At 41.4% G+C, this 23,561-nt stretch overlaps 1 protein-coding gene across 2 annotated transcripts in view; it reads left to right on the top strand.

Moving 5' to 3' along the window:
- Positions 1-23,099, top strand: part of nubpl (nucleotide binding protein-like) — a 34,067-nt gene extending 10,968 nt beyond the window's left edge. For both annotated transcript variants that reach the window (XM_043697901.2, XM_043697899.2), the window contains 7 exons: positions 14,817-14,856; positions 14,995-15,085; positions 15,994-16,087; positions 18,104-18,189; positions 19,960-20,080; positions 20,237-20,319; positions 21,933-23,099. In XM_043697901.2, coding sequence (XP_043553836.2) covers positions 14,817-14,856; positions 14,995-15,085; positions 15,994-16,087; positions 18,104-18,189; positions 19,960-20,080; positions 20,237-20,319; positions 21,933-22,010 — 593 coding nt within the window. In that variant the 3' untranslated portion in view covers positions 22,011-23,099. The remainder of the gene's footprint in view (positions 1-14,816; positions 14,857-14,994; positions 15,086-15,993; positions 16,088-18,103; positions 18,190-19,959; positions 20,081-20,236; positions 20,320-21,932) is intronic.
- Positions 23,100-23,561: the final 462 nt, after the last annotated feature.

Below are 23,561 nucleotides of genomic sequence, written 5' to 3'. Positions count from 1 at the left end.
AGGCTTGAAAAATGTGTTGCTGGAAACGTGCAGCAGGTCAGGCAGCATCAAAGGAGCAGGAGAAACGACGTTTCGGGCATAAGCCCTTCTTCAGGAATGAGGAAGGTGTGCCAAGCAGGCTAAGATGAAAGGTAGGGAGGAGGGACTTGGGGGAGGAGCGTTGGGAATGCGATAGATGGAAGGAGGTTAATGCGAGGGTGATAGGCCAGAGAGGGGGTGGGGGCGGAGAGGTCGGGAAGAAGATTGCAGGTCTAGAAGGCGGTGCTGAGTCCGAAGGTTGGGACTGAGATAAGGTGGGGGGAGGGGAAATGAGGAAGCTGGAGAAATCTGCATTCATCCCTTGTGGTTGGAGGGTTCCTAGGCAGAAGATGAGGCGCTCTTCCACCAGGCGCCGTGTTGCCATGGTCTGGCGATGGAGGAGGCCAAGGACCTGCATGTCCTTGGCGGAGTGGGAGGGGAAGTTAAAGGAGTCAGCCATGGGGCGGTTGGGTTGGTTGGTGCGGGTGTCCCCTGAAGTGTTCTCTGAAACGTTCCCAAGGGATCCTTCCATATCCGTCACAAATTCACCTGCACCTCCACACACACCATTTACTGCATCCGCTGCACCCAATGTGGCCTTCTCTACATTGGGGAGACAGGCCGCCTACTTGCGGAAAGTTTCAGAGAACACCTCTGGGGACACCCGCACCAACCAACCCAACCGCCCCATGGCTGAACACTTTAACTCCCCCTCCCACTCGGCTAAGGACATGCAGGTCCTTGGCCTCCTCCATCGCCAGGCCACGGCAACACGACGCCTGGATGAAGAGCGCCTCATCTTCCGCCTAGGAACCCTCCAACCACAAGGGATGAACTCAGATTTCTTCAGTTTACTCATTTCCTCTCCCCCCACCTTATCTCAGTCCCAACCCTCGGACTCAGCACCGCCTTCTTGACCTGCAATCTTCTTCCCAACCTCTCCGCCCCCACCTCCTCTCTGGCCTATCACCATCACCTTAACCTCCTTCCATCTATCGCATTCCCAATGCCCCTCCCCCAAGTCCCTCCTCCCTACCTTTTATCTTAGCCTGCTTGGCACACCTTCCTCATTCCTGAAGAAGGGCTTATGCCCGAAACGTCCATTGTCCTGCTCCTTGGGTGCTGCCTGACCTGCTGCGCTTTTCCAGCAACACATTTTTCAGCTCTGATTTCCAGCATCTGCAGTCCTCACTTTCTCCTAGAGAGGCTTGGTTTTCTGCTTTGGTATGATGTAATAAGATGCTTACTGGGTTATTATTTTTAATTTAAAAATGGCTTTAGTTTTGTTGTTTTATTACCTCTAAGAAGTCAGCCTACTCTTGTTGAAATGGCACCGGGTTGTCTTTCCCTTAAGGAATTTTTACACTGTACTGGGGGTGCAGGGAATGGAAAAATAATGAACATACATATGCAGAAACTTGAATTCATTCAGACCTTTCCAAAGAATCACTTATTTTGTTTTCTTCTAGTAGCTTGCTTGAATCTGTTGTGATGCTTCAAGCTAGAAGGGAGAAACTCAAATAGTGTTTGTGGTACTGTGTCATTGAGCAGTTCTTGATGTGACATAAGCAGGCCTATGTATGTGATTTTAAAAAAAAAAATGACTGGTTTAAAACTGAGAGTTTCCTTGGGCTCAGCTCCAATTTAAATTGATACAATAAACTAAATAACTTAAACTGCTTGTCTCACTTTTAATTTCACTTTTATTGAAGGTCCAGAATGCAAGACCTGTCCTACCAACACACATGAGTTAGCTTCATAAGATTCTGTGATAAATTTTGAAAGTTGAACTAGAAATCGTCTTGTCTATTCATGTCCTTTCGACAAGGAATCCTCCTGTCTTTACCCAGTTTGGCCGATATATGATACTGTTAGGTTCTTTTCCCAAGGTTTCACAAACTGGATGCAATTCACACATACTAGCTTAAAGTTTAATAAAGTTTGTACAAGCGAGGTGACCCCCTTTGACCTGCTTCACAGGCATGCAAAGTAAAGTCAAAGTGAGGCCCTGAACAAAGAAGACACATACCCTTTGTACAGGTCAGTTGGTCATGCTCACAGATACTCTGGCCGCTCCCCCATAGTCACATGCCACTCAAAACAGCCTTCAGCCACTTCCTCACAGTCACATGTTACCCCAGGTACAATGGTAGGATGAGATCATCCTCTGAGATAATGCAAATGTAAATGCCCTAATTCTGGGGTATCATTATGCAGACCATTTCCTGCCTTAGTAATTCACCAAGACAATGTAGGTGTATATATCTGGCTTCAGAGGATGGCTAGAAAGCATTTCTGAATGGAAAAGATAGTTTAATTTGATAATAGTAGGGGGAGTAGTAGCAAATGACTGTCTAAATGGAGTGGGAGTCAATTGCATTCCTGCATGAATGTCGTCCCCACCCAAACATAGTGCAGTTTAATCCTTTAGCATTACATTAATGTCTACAGAGAGAGTATAATTTAATCTTTTAACAGACCTGTAATAATGTACATGATTGTTAATTAACCTCTGAAATAGAATCATAGAGTCATATGACACGGAAACCGACCCTTTGGTCCATACCAAACGTAATCCCAAACTAAACTAGTCCTAACTGCCTTCTCTTGGCCCATATCCGTCCAAACCTTTCCTTTTGTATCCATCCAAATGTCTTTTAAACATTGTAATTGTACCCGCATCCACCATTTCCTCAGGAAGTTAATTCCACACTCGAATCACCCTCTGTCTTATGTTTTAAATTTCTTCCCTCTTCCCCTTAAAAATGTGCCTCCTAGTCTTGAAATTCCCCATCTTAGGGAAAAGACAACTACCATCTCTACCTCTCATTATTTTATAAGCTTGTATCAGGTCACCACTCAACCTCCTCTGTTCCAGTGAAAAAAGTCCCAGCCCATCCAGTCTTTCTTTATAACTCAAACCTTCCATACCCAGCAATATCCTGATAAATCTTTTCTGAACCAACTTCTTGCTTGATAATATCCCTCCTATAACTGGGCGACCAAAACTGACAGTGTTCCTTAAGAGGTCTCACTAATGTCCTGTACAACATCATAATGCCCCAACTGCTCTACTCAAAGGACTGCGCAATGAAGGCAAGCACGCCAAATGCCTTTTAATCCATTTCTGTCCAAATGTGACACAAACTTTAAAGAATTACATACCTGCACCCCCAGGTCCCTCTGTTCTACAACACTACCTAAGACCCTGTTACTAATTGTATAAGCTCCACCCTGTTTGTTGCACCAAAAAGGCAATACCTCACAGTTATCCAGAGTGAACTCCATTTGGTATTTTTCAGCCCATTGAGCCATTTGATCAAGATCCCTTTGTAATCTTAGAAAACCTTCTTCACTATCTATGTGCCATCAAGTTTGGTGTCATCTGCAAACTTAACCATGCCTTGAAATGGCTGAGCAAACCATATTGGTTTGATCAAAATGCTCCAAGGAAGTTAAATAAGATTAAAATCAGATATAGCAAAAATGCATCCAGCCCAGGTGACATTGCAAAGTCCTCATTAATAACATTTGCTAAGGTTGGGAGAGCTGCCCCGTAGACAAAGCTGGCTAAGTTTTACTGTAAGAATTGCTCCTAAAACCAATGACCCATGCTACTCACTCACTGCCTCAGCTATGCCGTCTCTACAAGTTGGGTAATGATGTACATTCTAGAAAAACTGAAGTGTACATTTTGACTTTGATTCCAGACCTCATGTCGTTTCATAGCTTCGATCAAACCTGAATAAGGAACCACTGATTACTAGGGACAGCATTTCTCCAAGTTTAATTACTGCTTGGAAGAAACACTGAGGGTAACAAGGGGCTAGAATGAACTCTGGGTTGGTAACTGCAATATTATTCACCCACATATGGCTCAGTAATATGACCACAGACTGAAAGAACATAGCAGTCGTGGTGGAAGGAATACTCGATGGAAGGAAATGTCCAGTTGACCTTAAGTGTCCAATCTGCCAATTCCAGATGCTTACCTTCACTTCAGTAACAATGGGAATGATTTCCACTTGATCTTTCTGGGTTAATGTTCTGTTGTTATGGAGAGGTCACACTCTATTGTGTTAAAGAGAATAAATTCAGAACAGACTCATTATTTCAAAACTTGACAACATCAACAACAGAATTTTGTCTCGCCATAGCCTGTGACTTCACAATCCACCGTAATACTTACCATCAAGCCAGATGACCAACATGAACTCAATGAGGATTGTCGAGGAGAATACCAAGAACAGCACGCAGCATATGAGTGCTGAAAAATGAAGTGCTTCAATGCCTTATCCTGAGATTACATGCTAAACTTAGCTGAGCAGTTTCATCATCAAATTAGAACTCTGCCATTTATGACCAAATTTAGCAGGATGCCAATGAACAATTAAGCAATTGAGAGAGGTGTTACCTCCTCAATTCATCATATCCTTCATGATGGAGAGCAGCACATAAATGCCAGAGATAAGGCTGAAATATGCACAACTATCTTCTTGGAAAATTTCTGAGTAGATGATGCATCTCTGCTTCCAAAGGGTCCCTGTGTCACAGATGTCTGTCTTCTTCTATTTTGATTCAATTCAAGTAATATCAAGAAACTGTTGAAGGTATTAGATATTGAAAAAGCCATGATCCTGACAAGTCTTGAAGACTTTGCTAATGAGCTGAATGTGCTTTTAACTGAGCTGTTCGAGTACAGCAACATCTCTTTGGTAGACTACCTCATGAGACTATCATTTGCACCTTGATTGTTAACTTCAGTTCAGAAGCCTCCATTTGACACAGCTGTCACTGCCTCAGTTGCTGCAAACGAAAGTATGACTGTAATGCTGGCAACTACCCAACAAAATGGATCATGAGTGATTTTTGAGAAGATTTGTAGCTCAGATTGATGATATGTATGTCAGTTAGGTTGCTGAGCTTTTCGGGCATTTCGTTACCATGACTAGGTGACATCATCAGTGAGAGTCTCCAGTGAGTGCTGGTGGTATGCCCCCAACCCCTCCCATTTATTTCTCCACCCCCGAGGCTTCCACCCTCGTTCCTGATGAAGGGCTCCGGCCCGAAACGTCGATTCTCCTCTTCTGATGCTGCCTGACCTGCTGTGCTTTTCTAGCAACACAGTCTCGACCTGCACTGGGGAGACGAGACGCCTTCTCGCAGACCGTTTTAGAGAACATCTCTGGGACTCCCGCACCAATCAACCCCACTGCCCCCTGGCCATACATTTCAACTCCCTGTCCCACTCTGCCGAGGACATGCAAGTTGTTGCCCTCCTCCATCGCCACTCCCTCACCATCCAACTCCTGGAGAAAGAACGCCTTATCTTCTGCCTCAGGACCCTTCTACCCACGGCATCAATGTGGACTTCACTAGTTTCCTCATTTTTTTTTTTCTCCTCCCTTCCCTTACCCCAGTTCCAACCTTCCAGCTTAGCACCACCCTTGTGACCTGTCCCACCTGTCAATCTTCCTTCCCACCTATCCGCTCCACCCTCCTCTCCGACCTATCGCCTTTACCCCGACCTCCATCCACCTATTCCACTCTGAGCTACCTTCTCCCCAACCCTCTCCCATTTATCTCTCTACCCCAGAGGCTCCCTGTCCCATTCCTGATGAAGGGCTTTTGCCCGAAACATCAAGTCCTCCAATGCTGCCTGACCTGCTGTGCTTTTCCAGCAACACACTGTCCCGCCCCTCTATTTATTGGTCTTGGTTTCTAAAGGTGGGTGATGTTATTTCCACTTTTGTTCAAGGGAAGGTAGATGGGGTGGAAGTCTATGTGTTTATTGATGGAGTTTGGATAGAATTCCATGCCACTAGGAATTCTTGTGTGTGTTATCCCAATCAAAGTGGTGTCCTTCGTCAGTATGTATGGAAACTAGTGATAGTGGGTCTTGTCTTTTGGTGGCTAGTTTGATGTTCATGCATCCTGGTGGCAAGTTTCCTGCTTGGCTGTCCGATGTAGTGTTTTTTGCAGTTCTCACAGTATTTTGTAAATAGCATTAGTTTTGCTGGTAGTATCTAATGGATCCTTTGGGTTCATTAGTTGCTGTTTAAGTTTGTGGATTACCGTGATGCTAAGGGGTCTGAGTAGTCTGGAAGTCGTTTCTGATATGCCTTTGTAGGTAATGTGGTGATAGCTTTTGGGTGCGTTGTGTCTGCTTGTTTGGATTTGTTTCTGAGGAATCGGCAGCTTGTATTTTTCTTCTGTTGTTTGTAATTTTTAGATGCTACAGTGTGATGTAGCTTGTTGAAATAACATCTTGATGCACTTCTGCTTGTGGGATGATTGCTTCTTAAATTAAGTATTTGGTCTCTGTTTGTTTTTATGTAGATGCTGGTTTGAAGGTCTGTTAACTGTACGTTCAAATTCATGTCTAGGAATGGGAGTCTGTTGTCATTCTTCTCTTTTGTGAATTTTATGCTGGTCAGGATATTGTTGATGGTATCGTATGTTTGTTCTAATTTTGTTCCGTTTTGTGATGACAAAGGTGTCACCCACCTTTGTATTATTATTGGATCATTACCTTTGTGCACAAATCCAATTCCATTAATCACTACCCTGTCAGTACCTTCTGCAGCCACGTGATGGAAGGTATGGAGTGTAGTGCTGACCAGTGGCATTTATTTAGCAGTGCTCAAGCACTGCCGGGACTGCACAGTTCAAGGATAATAATGTCACCAATGTAACTGTTGCATTAAACTTTATTGGATCAGCTACATAGATTGTGCCTACATATGCAGGTTAGGAACTGGGTATTCAATTGTTATGACATGGAAACAGACAGGTGAATCAAATCAGCCTTTCAACTTATGTATTTGATACATAATTAAAATCTTCAAAGACCCACAAAATTGACACAATGGCTCCTATGAATGACCAGTCTCAGACTCTGCAAAAAATCGATTCCAGGCTTTAGTTTGTATTTTAAACGAAAGACTTAGCAATTTATTAACAATAAAGTAACTTCAACAGAGTAAAATTAGACAATAAAATAATCTAATTGGTCTGTTTTATAAAACCAAAAACCTTTGTTTTTGGTGCCAGTCACACAAAAGACAAACAAACACAGTTAAGGGATGAATGAAAGAAAACAACAATTGGCCAGATTACCTAAGTGTTTTTCATGCTATGCTATTCTACATGCATAAATGAAGTTTTCTTGTTTATTTATCTGAAGTTGGCAATCAGGATCACCTTTTCACTCCTTCACATAAAGGCAGTAATAACTTCGTTTTCTATTCTTTGAGCTTCCAAGACCTGCTAATGGGAGGTTAGGCAGGGAGCTTTCAAATCTTCACACTTTAGCATCAACATCCCAATTCTCTGACCACTCCCTGACTGACCATCTCCTCCACAAGTTCCCAGTTACCATTCAATATCTGCCACCTGTTTGAGCATAAAGTCTTTTCCAGTTGAAACTTTATTGCTGGAACAGCACAGCAGGTCAAGCAGCATCCAGGGAACAGGAGATTCGACGTTTCGGGCACAGGCCCTTCTTCAGGAATGAGCAGAGAGTGTTCAGCAGGAGAAGATAAAAGGTAGGGAGGAGGGACTTGGAGGAGGGGAGTTGGAAATGTGATAGGTGGAAAGAGGTCAAGGTGAGGGTGATAGGTCGGAGTAGGGTGGAGGCGGAGAGGTCAAGAAGAAGACTGCAGGTCAGGAAGGCGGTGCCGGGCTGGAAGGATCCGGCTGAGACAAGGTGGGGGGAGGGGGGATGAAGAAACTGGTGAAGTCCAAGTTCATCCCCTGCGGTTGGAGGGTTCCCAGTCGGAAGATAAGACGCTCCTCCTCCGACAGTCGGGTTGTTGTGGTTTGGCGGTGGATGAGTCCAATGACCTGCATATCCTCGGTGGAGTGGGAGGGGGAGTTGAAATGCTGTGCCACAGGTTGGTTGGGTTGGTTCGTCCGGGTGGCCCAGAGGTGCTCCCTGAATCGCTCCGCAAGTAGGCGGCCTGTCTCCCCAATATAGAGGAGGCCACACCGGCTGCAGCGGATGCAGTAGATGATGTGGGTGGAGGTGCAGGTGAATCTGTGGCGGATATGGAAGTTTCCCTTGGGGCCTTGGAGAGAAGTGAGGGGGGAGGTGTGGGCGCAAGTGTTGCACCTCCTGCGGTTGCAAGGGAAGGTGCCGGGAGTGGTGGTTGGGTCGGTGGGGGGTGTGGATCTGACAAGGGAGTCGCGGAGGGAGTGGTCTCTACGGAAAGCTGATAGGGGAGGGGAGGGAAATATATCCTTGGTGCTGGGGTCTGTTTGGAGGTGGCGGAAGTGACGGCGGATGATGCGCTGTACATGGAGATTGGTGGGGTGGTAGGTGAGGACCAGTGGGGTTCTGTCCTGGTGGCGGTTGGAGGGGCGGGGCTCAAGGGCGGAGGAGCGGGAAGTGGAGGAGATGCGGTGGAGGGCACCGTCGACCACGTCGGGGGGGAAATTGCGGTCCTTGAAGAAGGAGGCCATCTGTGTTGTACGTATTTTGAACTGGTCCTCCTGGGAGCAGATGCGGCGGAGACGAAGTAATTGGGAGAATGGGATGGCGTTTTTACAGGGGGCAGGATGGGAGGAGGTGTAGTCCAGGTAGCTGTGGGAGTCGGTAGGTTTGTAGTAGATGTCCGTGTTGATTCGGTCGCCTGAGATAGAAACAGAAAGGTCTAGGAAGGGGAGGGAGGAGTCCGAGACTGTCCAGGTGAATTTGAGGTCGGGGTGGAAGGTGTTGGTGTAGTGGATGAACTGTTCAACCTCCTCGTGGGAGCACGAGGTAGCGCCGATACAGTCATCAATGTAGCGAAGAAAAAGATGGGGGGTGGGGCCAGTGTAGTTGCGGAAGATGGATTGTTCCACATACCCTACGAAGAGGCAGGCATAGCTGGGGCCCATGCGGGTGCCCATGGCTACTCCTTTTGTTTGGAGAAAGTGGGAGGATTGGAAAGAAAAGTTGTTCAGGGTGAGGACCAGTTCGGTCAGTCGAAGGAGGGTGTCGGTGGAAGGGTACTGGGTGGTACGGCGGGAAAGGAAGAAGCGGAGTGCTTTGAGTCCTTCGTGATGGGGGATGGAGGTGTACAGGGACTGGATGTCCATGGTGAAGATGAGGCGTTGGGGACCGGGGAAGCGGAAATCCTGGAGGAGGTGGAGGGCGTGGGTGGTGTCACGAACGTAGGTGGGGAGTTCTTGGACTAATGGGGACAGGACCGTGTCGAGGTATGCCGAGATGAGGACTAATGGGGACAGGACCGTGTCGAGGTATGCCGAGATGAGGACTAATGGGGACAGGACCGTGTCGAGGGACTAATGGGGACAGGACCGTGTCGAGGGACTAATGGGGACAGGACCGTGTCGAGGCTCCCAGGAGGACCAGTTCAAAATACGTACAACACAGATGGCCTCCTTCTTCAAGGACCGCAATTTCCCCCCCGACGTGGTCGACGGTGCCCTCCACCGCATCTCCTCCACTTCCCGCTCCTCCGCCCTTGAGCCCCGCCCCTCCAACCGCCACCAGGACAGAACCCCACTGGTCCTCACCTACCACCCCACCAATCTCCATGTACAGCGCATCATCCGCCGTCACTTCCGCCACCTCCAAACAGACCCCAGCACCAAGGATATATTTCCCTCCCCTCCCCTATCAGCTTTCCGTAGAGACCACTCCCTCCGCGACTCCCTTGTCAGATCCACACCCCCCACCGACCCAACCACCACTCCCGGCACCTTCCCTTGCAACCGCAGGAGGTGCAACACTTGCGCCCACACCTCCCCCCTCACTTCTCTCCAAGGCCCCAAGGGAAACTTCCATATCCGCCACAGATTCACCTGCACCTCTACCCACATCATCTACTGCATCCGCTGCAGCCGGTGTGGCCTCCTCTATATTGGGGAGACAGGCCGCCTACTTGCGGAGCGATTCAGGGAGCACCTCTGGGCCACCCGGACGAACCAACCCAACCAACCTGTGGCACAGCATTTCAACTCCCCCTCCCACTCCACCGAGGATATGCAGGTCATTGGACTCATCCACCGCCAAACCACAACAACCCGACTGTCGGAGGAGGAGCGTCTTATCTTCCGACTGGGAACCCTCCAACCGCAGGGGATGAACTTGGACTTCACCAGTTTCTTCATCCCCCCTCCCCCCACCTTGTCTCAGCCGGATCCTTCCAGCCCGGCACCGCCTTCCTGACCTGCAGTCTTCTTCTTGACCTCTCCGCCTCCACCCTACTCCGACCTATCACCCTCACCTTGACCTCTTTCCACCTATCACATTTCCAACTCCCCTCCTCCAAGTCCCTCCTCCCTACCTTTTATCTTCTCCTGCTGAACACTCTCTGCTCATTCCTGAAGAAGGGCCTGTGCCCGAAACGTCGAATCTCCTGTTCCCTGGATGCTGCCTGACCTGCTGTGCTGTTCCAGCAATAAAGTTTCAACTTTGATCTCCAGCATCTGCAGACCTCACTTTCTCCTTAAAGTCTTTTCCAGACTTGCTGGGACATATTCCTAGATACTGACTTCATTAATAACCAACTTCTGCTATCTGTTTAAACCCATAATGCTCTTCCCTCGTGATGAAGCATGTGCAGAACCTTTGATCAGGAATCAACCTGCAAAGAAGGTTTGGCCTTACGAATAAACAAAAGCTTCTTTGGTCTGCTTTCATTTTGACACAAGCTGTTACACATAGTCTTAAAGTCACCTTTAGATTACAATCCACAGGTCATAGTTCCAAACCAAAATTAATATAAGAATAAATCTAAAATAATTTTTAAAAATCAGTGACAGCTCTAACTTGGGGCAGCATGGTGGCACAGTGGTTAGCACTGCTGTCTCTCGGCACCATGGCCTCTGGTTCGATTCCAGCCTCTGGTGACTATGCAAACTCCACACAGACATTCTCCCCATATCTGCGTGGGTTTCCTCTGGGTGCTCTGGTTTCCTCCCACACACCAAAGATGTGCAGGTTACGTGAATTGGCCATGCTAAATTGCCCATAGTGTTAGGGCATTAGTCAGAGGGAAATCGGTCTGAGTGGGTTATTCTTCGCAGGGTCGGCGTGGACTTGTTGGGCCGAATGGCCTGTTTCCATACTGTAGGTAATCTAATCTAACTCTGTGACAAGTGATTCATCCTGACTTCCCAAATCCAATATCATTATCAGGTGTATATCAAGAGTGTGAAGGAATACTATCTACATTGGGTGAGTGCAGCTCAAGCAATACTGACGCTCAATACCACCTCTAAGTTAAATTAGGCTACTTGTTTGATACCCCACCTCCCTGTGATGCAAGCGCCTACTGTTTCTGCTGTGTTCTTTTTAACTCTGCCACCTCCAAATTCAAACAATCAATCTGCCAAAATTCCTGAACAACACTGGGAGTATTTTCACCATGCAGATTGTAGCAGTTTAAGATGACATCTGCAAGGATTCAAGGCAACCAAGAATGAGAAATAAATGTTGCCAGTACCAGATTGATGAATGAAACTTCTTTTGTATTCTAAGTATACGGTATTGAAACAAACAACATTTAGCCTCTGCAATATAATATCAGCCATAGCAATTCCAATATAACAACCCAAATGCATCAGTTAGAGACTTGCAAGAGAGTACAAGACTCATAACTGTTTGAGTTGCGTTTCGCTGTCCATCATGCTGGATTGCCTTTTCAGAACAGTGGCTAATTTTCTCCAATTCTGGGTTATCAATAAGTAAGACAAATTATGTCATGGGTGTTTGAATGACTAGAAACACAGCTTAGACTGCAACCTGTATATATATGTAGCCTCCCTCTGAAGGATGCAATGCTGCAGATTTTGTTTTAGCAATAAAACAGATGTCTATTAACGGAAGAAATGAAGATGAAATATAATATCCCAAACCATCAACTTTTAATAAAAATTCAAAGATTTTCAAGCATGCAGTTAACGTATAATTCCATTAATTCCAAGCACTCCTTCATAAATTGAAAAGAAATGATATGTCTTTTGCATAGAATGCAAACACGCACCTCTCGCACAATACCAGAAATACTACTCATACAATGCTCGCACAAAAGTCCCTCTATTTAACAGTTTGGTAGGTTTAAATCACTTATGACTTTAGCTTTTAGACTGGAGCAACAAACAGCTTCTTCCTCCAGCTTCAATGTACTCAGCTTTAAGTAACCTCTTTAGGGAGATCTGGGACTAATTCTAACTCTTCAGTCAAAGATAATCGAGTTCACTATATGATCATCCCTTCTCAGAAACACTGGTCTGTAGAGCCACCCCATCAAAGGAGCTCCCCAAAACTCCAAAAGTAAGAGAGAAAAACCATAACTCTCCCTCTCTCATCCCTCCAGGGGTGTTTCTCTTAAGCTTTAAAAAAAATCCCAGAAATCTCTAACAAACCTTCAGGGCCCATGACTTACCTTGTGTTGTTAAACGTTGTAAATATATATAAATTAATTAGTGGTGTACACAAACCCATTCACTTCAAAACTGGGCCTCAAAAACTCTTTTTAAAAGTACTGTCTCATGGCTAAAGAAATCAAAAGAGTTAATTCCTACCTTTAGCACACTGAAAACTCACTGGTTACTAACACACAAACTAGAAAACCAAACTTAAAATAAATGACTTTAATTCCTTCTATATAAATATCAGCCATGTCACATCATCCATATCAAGTAAATGTTTCCAATTTGACATCCTTTCAAGTTTAAATACATTTTTTCAAAAAAACACTTCCCTATTTGAACTCATTGCATGATCACCACCTGTCTTAGTAATTAAGGGGATACCTGGTGATCTTTTTGCAGCTGTCCAATACTCCTTGCTCAGTCTCCTCGATCTGTGACCGCCAGCCAGCCCACTCTGCAATGCTTCTGTTTTTACACTCCATGTTCAATGCCATCATTTCTTCCTCTTCTCTCCCACCACCCACCATTACCATCACACAAAACAAAAACAAAATGTATGAACTGAAGTGTCTGTGGGCCACAGTTTGGTAAACAATATCAGGCCCTGAAACAATTGTATATCCCCTATTACTTTACGGTTCCAGTTTGTCATGTGCTTGCTGAACCCATTAGGTTACTTACATCCATAAAAGCCATTTTAAATGAGATGCGCAGAAAAATGGTCACATGGCCTCAAATGTTGAGTATCTCTGCAGCTATTGTAACTTGTTTTAGTTCTCCAAACTAAAATTTTAATTCATGAAAATTAGCTTGTGGTGGATCCATTTCCTGTCAACATTTCTGTTATGAATTCCTCTATTTACTTAAGATACTTCTCATAAATAATATTTTCAACATGGAATCATATCTTTTCCTGCCCCATCCCACTTCATTTGTTTTTCTGTAATAGAATATAACTACTATAGGGTGGCATTAAAGTATTGCAATATTAACAGGCTGCCAATGTACTTGCATTCTACAGAGTCAGCATGGTTTTGTGAAGGGTAAATAGTGTTTGACTAATTTGCCAGAGTTGTTCAAAGGTGTAAGAAACAAAGTGGATAATGGGACCCTTCTGGAAGGGATTTCATAAGATGCTGCACAAAAGATTAGCATACAAGTAAGATTACATGAGGTTAGGCGTAATGTATTAGCTTGGATAAAGGTTCGGTAAAACAACAGAAGGCAGATTCGATAGAAATGTTTTTTTTTCTAGTTGGCAAGATGTAATTAGTGGGGTGCCCAAGTTTCAGTCCTCAGGAACTGAATTGTTTACAATCTACATTAGTTACTTTAATGAAGGGATAGATGATTATATAGCAAAATTTGTGGATTGCACTGCAATAGGTGGGAAAGTAAGTCTCGTTGAAGAGATAAGAATTTTATAAATGGATATGTATCAGTTAGGAGAATGGGCCAAAAGTTGGTCGATGGAGTTCAATGTGGATGTGTGAGATTTTCCTTTTTGTTCGGATGAACAGGAAAGCACCTCGTAATCTAAATGGAGAGAAGCTTTGGAGTGCTTCGGTGCAGAGTTCTGGTTGTCCTCCGACATAATTTTCTGCCATTTATGCAATTACTGCGGGTAGTAAGGAAGACAGAAGGAGTATATTATAAAAGGAGGCAAGTGTTGCTACAACTATGCAATTTATTAGTGAGGTTGCACCTGAAGTTTCACATGCAGTTTTGATCCCCTTGAATGATGTAGATGCATTGGGGGCAGATCAGAAGAGATTCACTAAATTGATTCGACAGGTGAGAGATTGGTCTTATGAAGAGAGTTTGAGCAGTTTAAATTATTGAGAGGTGATTTAATTGAGATATGCAAGAGGTTAAAGCAGATTGACAAAGAAAGGAGGTTTCCTCTTGTGAGGCAATCCAGAATGAGAAGTCTTAATTTTAGCAGAAGGATAGCAGTTTTAAAGTGTAGATGAGAAATGATTTCTCTCAAAGGATCATACGTTTGTGGAATTTACTACCCAAGAGTGCAGTGAATTCTGGGACATAGAGTAAATTTGAGGAGATCGACAAACATTTAATTAGTAATAGGTTGAAGTGTTACAAATAGCAGTCAGGAAGGTGGATTAAAGGCCAAGATTAGATCAGCCATAATTGTATTGAGGAGCTGAATTGCCTACTCCTTTTCCTTGTTCTTAGCCAGAGGTCTGTAGAGCAGAAAAAAGGCCTGTCAGACATCGAGTGTGCATGGACAAAAACAACCACCTAACTATTCTAATCCCATTTTCCAGCAGGTCCTGCATACATTCTTTTATTTGTGGAATGGCTTTGACAGAAGCCAATATGGGACTTAAGGTGTTGTTTGCAAATATTTTGTAATAATAATTTTAATATGAAAATGATTTTTCTCAAAGGCAACTTGATGAGACCCTTAGTCAACTTCGGGATTGTCTGGTAAGTATTTTCAATTCAATAGCATCCCAGTTTTCTTTGAAAATTTTCAATTAAATACATCTGTAACAAAATGTTATCTGATGACACTTATTAAATGATCTTTCACCCTGTCCTGTTGTTTGCCCATCCTTTTTGTAGCATGTCAATGGGATTTTTAGTAGAGGAAGGAGCACCAGTTGTTTGGAGGGGTCTCATGGTGATGTCAGCAATCGAAAGGCTATTGAGACAGGTGAGGAAAACCATCCTAATGGAGAACAGATCATTGGTACATAAATTATATTTATATGACAGTCCACAAGTATTTTTTAAATATGTTTTCACATAACTGATTTGAATATATTTCCAGTGAAAAGTTAAATCAAAACTGTTGTTATTTTGACTGGTTTTAAACACTTTGTAATGTCATCATCTAATCTTTACTTTCCATATTTTGTAAGGGTTGCCTTGTGCTGAACACCTTATTGATACTCTGATATCAGGAGTTTGCAATGTTAACAATGTTATAGAATAGCATGTTGGTATGCTTAACCAGCCATGGACTGTTCATGAAATGGGTGATTATTTTTGTAGTGTGGTTAAATTAACACAACACAAACTGTTGGCATGGCTGCTCTGATAGTATTTGAATCTTTGACTTTTTTTGAAGCAGAAGAAAGTTTTTATGAATATTGCTTTTGAATTAAGATAAGATTAGATTAGATTAGATTACTTACAGTGTGGAAACAGGCCCTTCGGCCCAACAAGTCCACACCGCCCCGCCGAAGCGCAACCCACCCATACCCCTACATTTACCCCTTACCTAACACTACGGGCAATTTAGCATGGCCAATTCACCTGACCTGCACATCTTTGGGCTGTGGGAGGAAACCCACGCAGACACTGGGAGAACGTGCAAATTCCACACAGTCAGTCGCCTGAGGCGGGAATTGAACCCGGCTCCCTGGCGCTGTGAGGCAGCAGTGCTAACCACTGTGCCACCGTGCTTTCAGCAACAAATTTTTTGTTTAATCCAGTATGCCTTTTTTGTCTTTGCTATTGACTTCACTAATATTTGTAGTTTATAATTTGAAGATACATGTACAGGACTCTATGTTCTGTTGTCTGTTCACCTTGCTATGAATGTTTTCTGTTCTGTAGGTTGACTGGGGTCAACTAGATTACCTTGTGATAGACATGCCTCCTGGCACAGGGGATGTGCAACTTTCCATCTCTCAAAACATTCCAATTTCAGGTAGGTTTTAGTTGTTTAATGTCCTTGTACAAACCTTCTAATTTAATCTTGTCAGCTGACCCCCGGTGTGATTTTCTTTCTTGGGTGTTCGGCCTTTCTGCACAACTAATTTAGAAGCCAAATTTTAACAAGATCCTCCATTGCATTTGGAATGTGTTGTGGGCCACTGAAACCATTGTGGTTTATGGGCACTTTTCATTTTGTTTTTTGGCTCTGTAGTGGGATTGCCATTTCACTTCAGAAAGTATTTTGAGAACTGTGGGTGTGTGAAAATTCTTTATGAATTACTTTTATTGTTAGAATCAATACTACTTGTTTGAAATTATTCTAGTCCTGACATTATAATGATTGATTGATTGTCGCCTCGAAAGGAAACAAAAGTAGTTTCAAAATTGAACTGTTGAAATCCGGTTTAGCCTGTACATTAATTAGTCTTGCACATGGCAGAAAAATATGAAATGATGACAATTTACGGAGGAGATCACTCCACATCTCCAGCTATGTACACCTCTGTCCTCCCATTTAGGCGAATAATATGTCATTGACATACATTTTTCCTTCTGATCAATGAGTTCAATACTGTGATGAAGTGGCTAGAGGAGTACACTTTCAGCATCACTTGCACCCAGGTCATAGCGTAAATGAAAATGTGTTGCCTGGTGACCAAGATGTTCAAATAAATACCTTCTCTGCATCAGGTGTTAATAAAATATCTATCAATCCAATTTCTTTAATAAATACAATTATTTATTTAGTTATTTATTTATTTATCACAACTGAGTATAATCAATGAAGATGCAATAACAGGTTAATGTTCAGTTATTTGGAAGTAAGTATGTTCATCCCTCCAAGTAACCTAAAACACACAATCACACCACGCATTTATGTACTATGCACACATATGCACAAGCTGTTCAGGGGGGGTGGGAACAAATGGATTTCCTTCTGTAGAGGTTCACTTTTTTAAAAGAAGAAAATTCACTTTCTTGTCATTATTCCTGAAGGCCAGAGAGACAAGGGGAAGCATGTTCCAAACTCTGCTGCTGTAATGTTTGGTACATGTGGTCAAATTGCACACAGTTGCCTTTGGAGTCTTAGCAGACATGGTTTTCTCAGGGAATAAGTGTTGGGATGTTTCTTCCATTATCTTTCCAGAGGAACAAATAGGTTTCATCCTGAAATTAACAGATTTTCTATCATTAAATATAGTTTCTCTCTATTTCCTCCGTCTAACTCCTTCAAGATTTTAAATATATTATCTCCTCTTAGCCACTGTGTTCTCAGGAGAATAATCCCATCTTCTCCGGTCTATCCATATAATCTTGTCCTTGTTACCAATCTAATGATCATTTCTGTATCATGTCCAAACTATTCATGTCCTTCTCACTGTGCAGTGGTCAGGCGAGGGTTTTCTTTGCAAGTTCTGGATTTTGTAATCTATACTTCTATTTATAAAGCCCAGGGTCATTTTTTTTTCTGCCTTTTAAGAATTTTGTACAAATACCTCCAAGAAAACTGCTTAAATTTTAAAATTTATAACCTCATTAATTTTCTGTGTTGAATTCAACCTGTCATATGCCTTCCCAATCCACCACCTTATGGCGTTTTGAAGTTGTAATCTCTTCTCTTTTGAGAGAAGACAAGTTGCAGAAGTAAAGAAAATGAAGTAGAAATGGAGATAAAGCATATCAAAAAGTGGGGAGGAATTGAAGAAAAGGGAATATGTAGCAAAGGGAAGTCGTGCAAAAGATAGAACGTGCAGGAGAAGGGAGTGAGATAAAGGTTGGGAGAAAATAGATGACGTGCAGTATCATAGCACTTTTTTAAAGTAATATAAATCAAAATGAACCTTAATTTTCAGTTTAATTGCAAGGGCTAATTTAAAAAATATTTCATTGGCACAATGTGGAATACATGCTTTTTAGTTCTTCACTCATTGACTTTGCTTGCAAAAATACTTCTTTCGTAGCTCAAATGATGGTACTGGAATTAGAATTTATGACACTTTCCTTTTAGGTGCAATTATTGTTTCTACTCCCCAAGACATTGCTTTGTTGGATGCACAAAGAGCAACAGAAATGTTTCGTAAAGTTAATGTTCCTGTAAGTATAAATAGTATATTGTTTGTATTGATTTAAAATGAAATGTGGATATGACTAAATTGTAATCTGCTCATGCTGCAAACAATGCTGTGGTTTTCCTGTCGTAATAAAAATTTGAAGAATTCAGAGTTGGCTCACAGAAATTTGCATCTTCTCTCGTTTAACAATAACTTGTTTACATCTTGAATGTTTTTAGAAAGAAATTTTTTTCTGATGCAAATTGAGTTATCACATTCCTAGCTATCTTTCTTCTTCCCCCACACCCCCTCCCATTTATGTCTCAGCCCCCTTTGCACCTCCCACCCCCCATTCCTAATGAAGAGCTTATGCTTGAAACGTCAACTCTCCTGCTGCCTGACTGGCTGTACTTTCCCAGCACCGTACTTTTCCAGCACCACACTTTTTGACTTTGACCTCCAGCATCTGCAGTCCTCACTTCATCCTGAGAATTGTTACTGTACATGAGGAGGCCATTTGGTCCTTGTATCTGCCCTAGCTCTATTTGAATAAGCAATGTTCTTAGTGCCATTTCCTAGCCTTTTCTCCATGAAAAGTCTTATGTAAGTGAAATCTTTTGTTTTAATCACTAGTATAACATTTTGTACTAAATTCATTATGCATTCCCTCGTAAGAGATTAAACGTATTAAAGATTACTTTGAGCCAATATTTATGTCTTGGCAGCATGTATTGACATTGTGCAGTCAACCTATTCATCTCTAAAAGGTACTTAATGCTACATCAAAAATAATTATAGAAAATAAAAGCCCATTGTGTAGAAGGTAATATATTGGCATGGATGGAGGTTTGGCTGGTTACAAGAAAGCAGAGGTATAAATTGTGTTGTTCATGTTGGCAAAATGCAATGGATATGTAAATTACATGGAAGGTGTCGATGAGGAAATAAATTGCGAAAGAGCTGCAAGGAGGCTATTAGAAGAGTGTACATGAGCTGACCAAGAAGAGATATGTAATGTATAATGTGGAAAAATATGAAATTGTTTACTTTGGCAGGAAGAATAATATATTCGCTGAATGGTGAGATGTTGTAGAACTCTGAGATGGCTGATCTTCTGCCCCCTGCTATCTTTCCTTGCTACTTAACATCTTCAGTCTCTCAAAATCTATCTACATCATTTGTAAATATATTAAGTGTCTTGGCTTCTATCCATACTTGGTGAACACCCAACAGAAAAACATGTCAGTCCATCATTCCATTGGTCCCAGCTGAACTTGACCCCAAAATAGTGTTTTTCTATTATCCTGATTGGCAGTGGTTGCATTCTCTATGAAGTAACCTGTCTTTAGAATCTGACATTTTTTAAAAATGTAAATCTGAATTCACTATGGATTTTTAAACTGCAGCATTTGGTGTTCACAGTAACAATAATTGTTAATTAGAGGAAATGGCTCTCCCAAGAAGGATATTACCTAGAACACAACTGGAAAACTGTGACAAAGCATTTTGATTAATTCCAAGTGAAATTGAAAACACAATAGATCCACATGGAAGTGTAACAGAAATCTCTATTTGCTATGAATAGAGATCTATGTAATCTGAGTGGTCAAGTACACAAAGTTCTAATTTTGGAGAAATTATTATTATCATGATTAAAAGTGTACTTTTTACCATTGGTTAACGGTTCATTAGCATATGCCTATTTCTAGTGTCAAATCATGCATAGAAACTGACAACTGTGCTTCAAACAATTTTTTTTTGCTTGAAATACATTTTTTAATGTTTCTGTCCAATCAATTCTTTCTTTTGATAGGTTCTCGGTATTGTACAAAACATGAGTGTCTTCCAGTGTCCCAAGTGCAAATATGAGAGTCATATCTTTGGAGCTGATGGAGCAAGGGCGTTGGCAGCAAAACTTGCGTTAGATGTCCTAGGTAGAGATCAAAATTGAACAGAAATTGACAGTGAAAATGTAGTGTTCATATTTTTTGTTGCATCTATGCAGTGTAACTATGTTATGTCTGCAGGTTCATTTTTGTAGGCAAGCCACAACAGAAACAAGAAAAACTGCTCTGATTTCTGTCTTATAGGTGATATTCCATTACACTTAAAGATAAGGGAAACATCTGATAAAGGCCAACCAATTGTTATATCTCATCCAGACAGTTCAGAGGTACATTATATTTTGATTTTGTTTTTTAACTAATGGCAGAATAGTTTCTTTTCATTTATACTTCTGATCAAAGAGATGCCCACAAATAATTTGATGCTTTGTTGACTGCATTGTGCTTTAACATATTCTAACACATTACTTGTCTAAATTTCAGAGAGAACATTATAATTATTTCATGCACTTCAATGTATCTTAAACTGTAAGCTAATTCAATAAATGTGGAAAATTATAAGAAAATACAGGAACAGCTTTGATCTTTTTAAGCTTCCCACTGGCTTGCAATGATACTGAGCTACACAGACCAGAAAGGCTCCAGGTGGAATTGTTGTGCTAAATTAATTCATACCAGTCAGGTCAGTATTTTGGATCACTTCAGATGGCCTGTGTTTCTGAACTTCATGAGTTAAAGCACCTAAGATTGCATGTCAATTGCTTGGAGTAGACTTGATTGAATTTTCCTTTTCAATGAACTTTATACACTTTCTTATAATTTTCCAAATTTATTGGATTAATTTTCAGTTTTCAAGATATGTTGAAGTGCTTTAAATAATTTACATTTGTTCCCATTTAATGACCAAATCAAAATAGGTTCAGAAAATGTTTTTACATCTGGTAGGGACAGGATTCTAAGACTAGGTATGGTTAAATATTCTTTTGCCACTGAATGGCCAAGTCTTTTTGTGAATCAATGAGCTCCAAAAGCAAATGATATCTGAAACATTATTTCATTACGTAGTGAAACCTGGAATAAAGGAAAATAATGAAAATTTAGTTTTAAAAGTTGCTAAATATTCCAGAGAACTGACAAAGGAGAGGTAACATTAAATGTAGTATTCATCCAATGATCAAGTCGTCCAAATTAAGTGACTAACACTGATTTGAACAGAATCCTTATCCAAAAGGTACTTGCAACTTTTTACTGTAACAATGATCTAATTAAGGATTAGATGTGAAAATGAAGAAAATTATTAAAAGTACTTAAAAGTTTTTATTGCAAAAGCATTTAAGACCTTTTAAACATGTCAGAATTAGTCATGTTTTATCTTAAAAGTTATATTTCCATGTGTTCTGGCGTAGTATGGTAATGCTGACAATAACTTAAAATGCAGCATTTTCACTTGAACAGAGATATGGATGAATGTAAGGCTATATTTAAATCAGCTGTGTCTTTAGGATAAAGTTGAATCATGTCTATCCTTAAGGATAGACAGACATGTGCAAAATTAGGACAGCATGAATGCTCCTAAGATTTTACAGAGGAGCAGTGATATACTGTAGAGTATCAGTTTATTCCTCTGTACAAAAATGCCCGATACAGTATTATCACTTTCTTTGCAATTAGCATAATAATTAATAAGGGTTTAATTTACTAAAACACCTGTTTTTGTAGAACATGTCTGTCTTCTGTATTTCTGCAGAAAACTGATAACTAACAAATATTTTCAAAGAAATTTAGTTTTAGTAAGGCTACAAGGCAAAGACTATTATTGTATATGATGTAAAATCTGCACTTTATTTTTGCTGTTTGAACAAGGTATGTGCATCTGTGCTTAAAACAACTTCTAACACGACCAATTAACTTACCTTTGTGGTCTTTTCTGTTTATATTCCAGGCCAAGGCCTACTTAAGACTTGCTGCGGAGGTGATAAAAAGACTGCCAACACCTTGTGTGAGCAGTGGAAAAGTTTAGGTCTATGGAATTTAGATCCATTTCCAATTTTTTTTTGTTCAAGTAGGCAAGTTCAAGACTTCTGAAAACAGCTGCTAAAACAGAACACGTTTTGAGTAAAAAAAAATAACCTCAAGAAAACGTAATGACATACGATTGTACAGAAATCTAATTTTATATTTGGCATCAAGAAAACTAACTGCTCTTTGTCATGTGAAATGAGAGGTGTTTACTGACTGCAATTAACTTCTATGTATCAATACAACAGTATACAAGACAACCAGATACTGAGTACCACTGAGAATATTTTGGAAAGGTGGAGGAATTTGGCCAAAAGTTCAGAAGTTGTCCAAAATGCAACTTATAGGGGAATCAAACAGGGAAAACTCCATACGAGGTTGTATTTTGAAAGGCAGTGTTGGTGGGGAGAGCACAGAGGATGGGCCTGAGTACTGGGGCGGTGATTGTGGTGGTGGTGGTGGAGGAAGAAATGGGGGAAAATGACCTCAAATAGTAGGGAGGAAAGCAGGCCTGAATATCAACAATTGGGGCAAGGCCTAACTGTGTGTTTGAGGGGTGAAGGGACTGCTTCCGAATTTTTTATCAAGAGCATCCATTGGAAAGTTTTCAAAAGTAGGAGATCTTCAACATGCCATTGATATTCATCCAGCTATAAAGCACAAAATCTTGTGTATTTTGAAGAGTTTAAATTTAATTGTGGTCAAGTATCCAAATTTTCAACAGAAGTTCTTTAGAAAATGCTCATGGTCATGTTTTAAAGTCATACATATTGGTACGACACAGCTAGTTGAAACTAAAAGCTCACAAAATGTCTCAAAACCACTCATTATTGAACTATCAAGGGAACAAATCCTCAATAACATCAAGTAATTCAAGAAAAATATTACGACCAAACTGAGGGAGGTTCTGATTATCAATGTCATTTCGCAAACGTCATTTGACTGTCCTAGAATAAGGAATGGATATTTGCATGATGTGGCAAGAGGGGTTGATCCCAATGTGTGTACAATCTGATTTTAAAAACTGTATGGAAGATATATTTATCATAATCAATAAATCATTTGTATATTTAATTTTAAAAATTCAAAATTTATGTAAAACCTCTTTTGGTACTTGTGTTTTCCTATATTTCTAAAGAAGGAAACCTAAAACTATTCCGCACAAATGCAGAGAGCAAAATTTCGATGTAATTGCATCATCTCATTGAGAGGTTGGTGAGAATGAGAAAGGAGCTGTTGAAATCAAAAAGTAGCCATTGAGAATGTCTTACAGAGCCCTCAAGCATAAATATTTTGACGATGAATCTTAGTGCACAATGATTTATCTAATTTTTTTTTTGATATGTGGACGTAGGAGGTCCATTGTGCGCACACGTCCGTGATATCTGAAACCAGAAGTAAATTCATCAGTGTACCAATCAGTGTGCACTGATGCTCTGAGCTACTCTGCTTAGAAGGAACATTGGTCATTAATGATCAGATTCACACTGCTGTCCACCCAATTGGCCCCTTGAGGCAGAGTTGGTATGGCAACATGCTTTAATATACATGT

This window comes from Chiloscyllium plagiosum, unplaced genomic scaffold (genome assembly GCF_037043375.1).
Source record: "Chiloscyllium plagiosum isolate Xiang-an unplaced genomic scaffold, Cpla_swu_hap1 HiC_scaffold_8, whole genome shotgun sequence".
Classification (NCBI taxonomy): Eukaryota; Metazoa; Chordata; class Chondrichthyes; order Orectolobiformes; family Hemiscylliidae; genus Chiloscyllium; species Chiloscyllium plagiosum.
The sequence above is the reverse complement of the archived record's forward strand: the minus strand, read 5'-3'. Positions and strand labels throughout refer to the sequence as shown.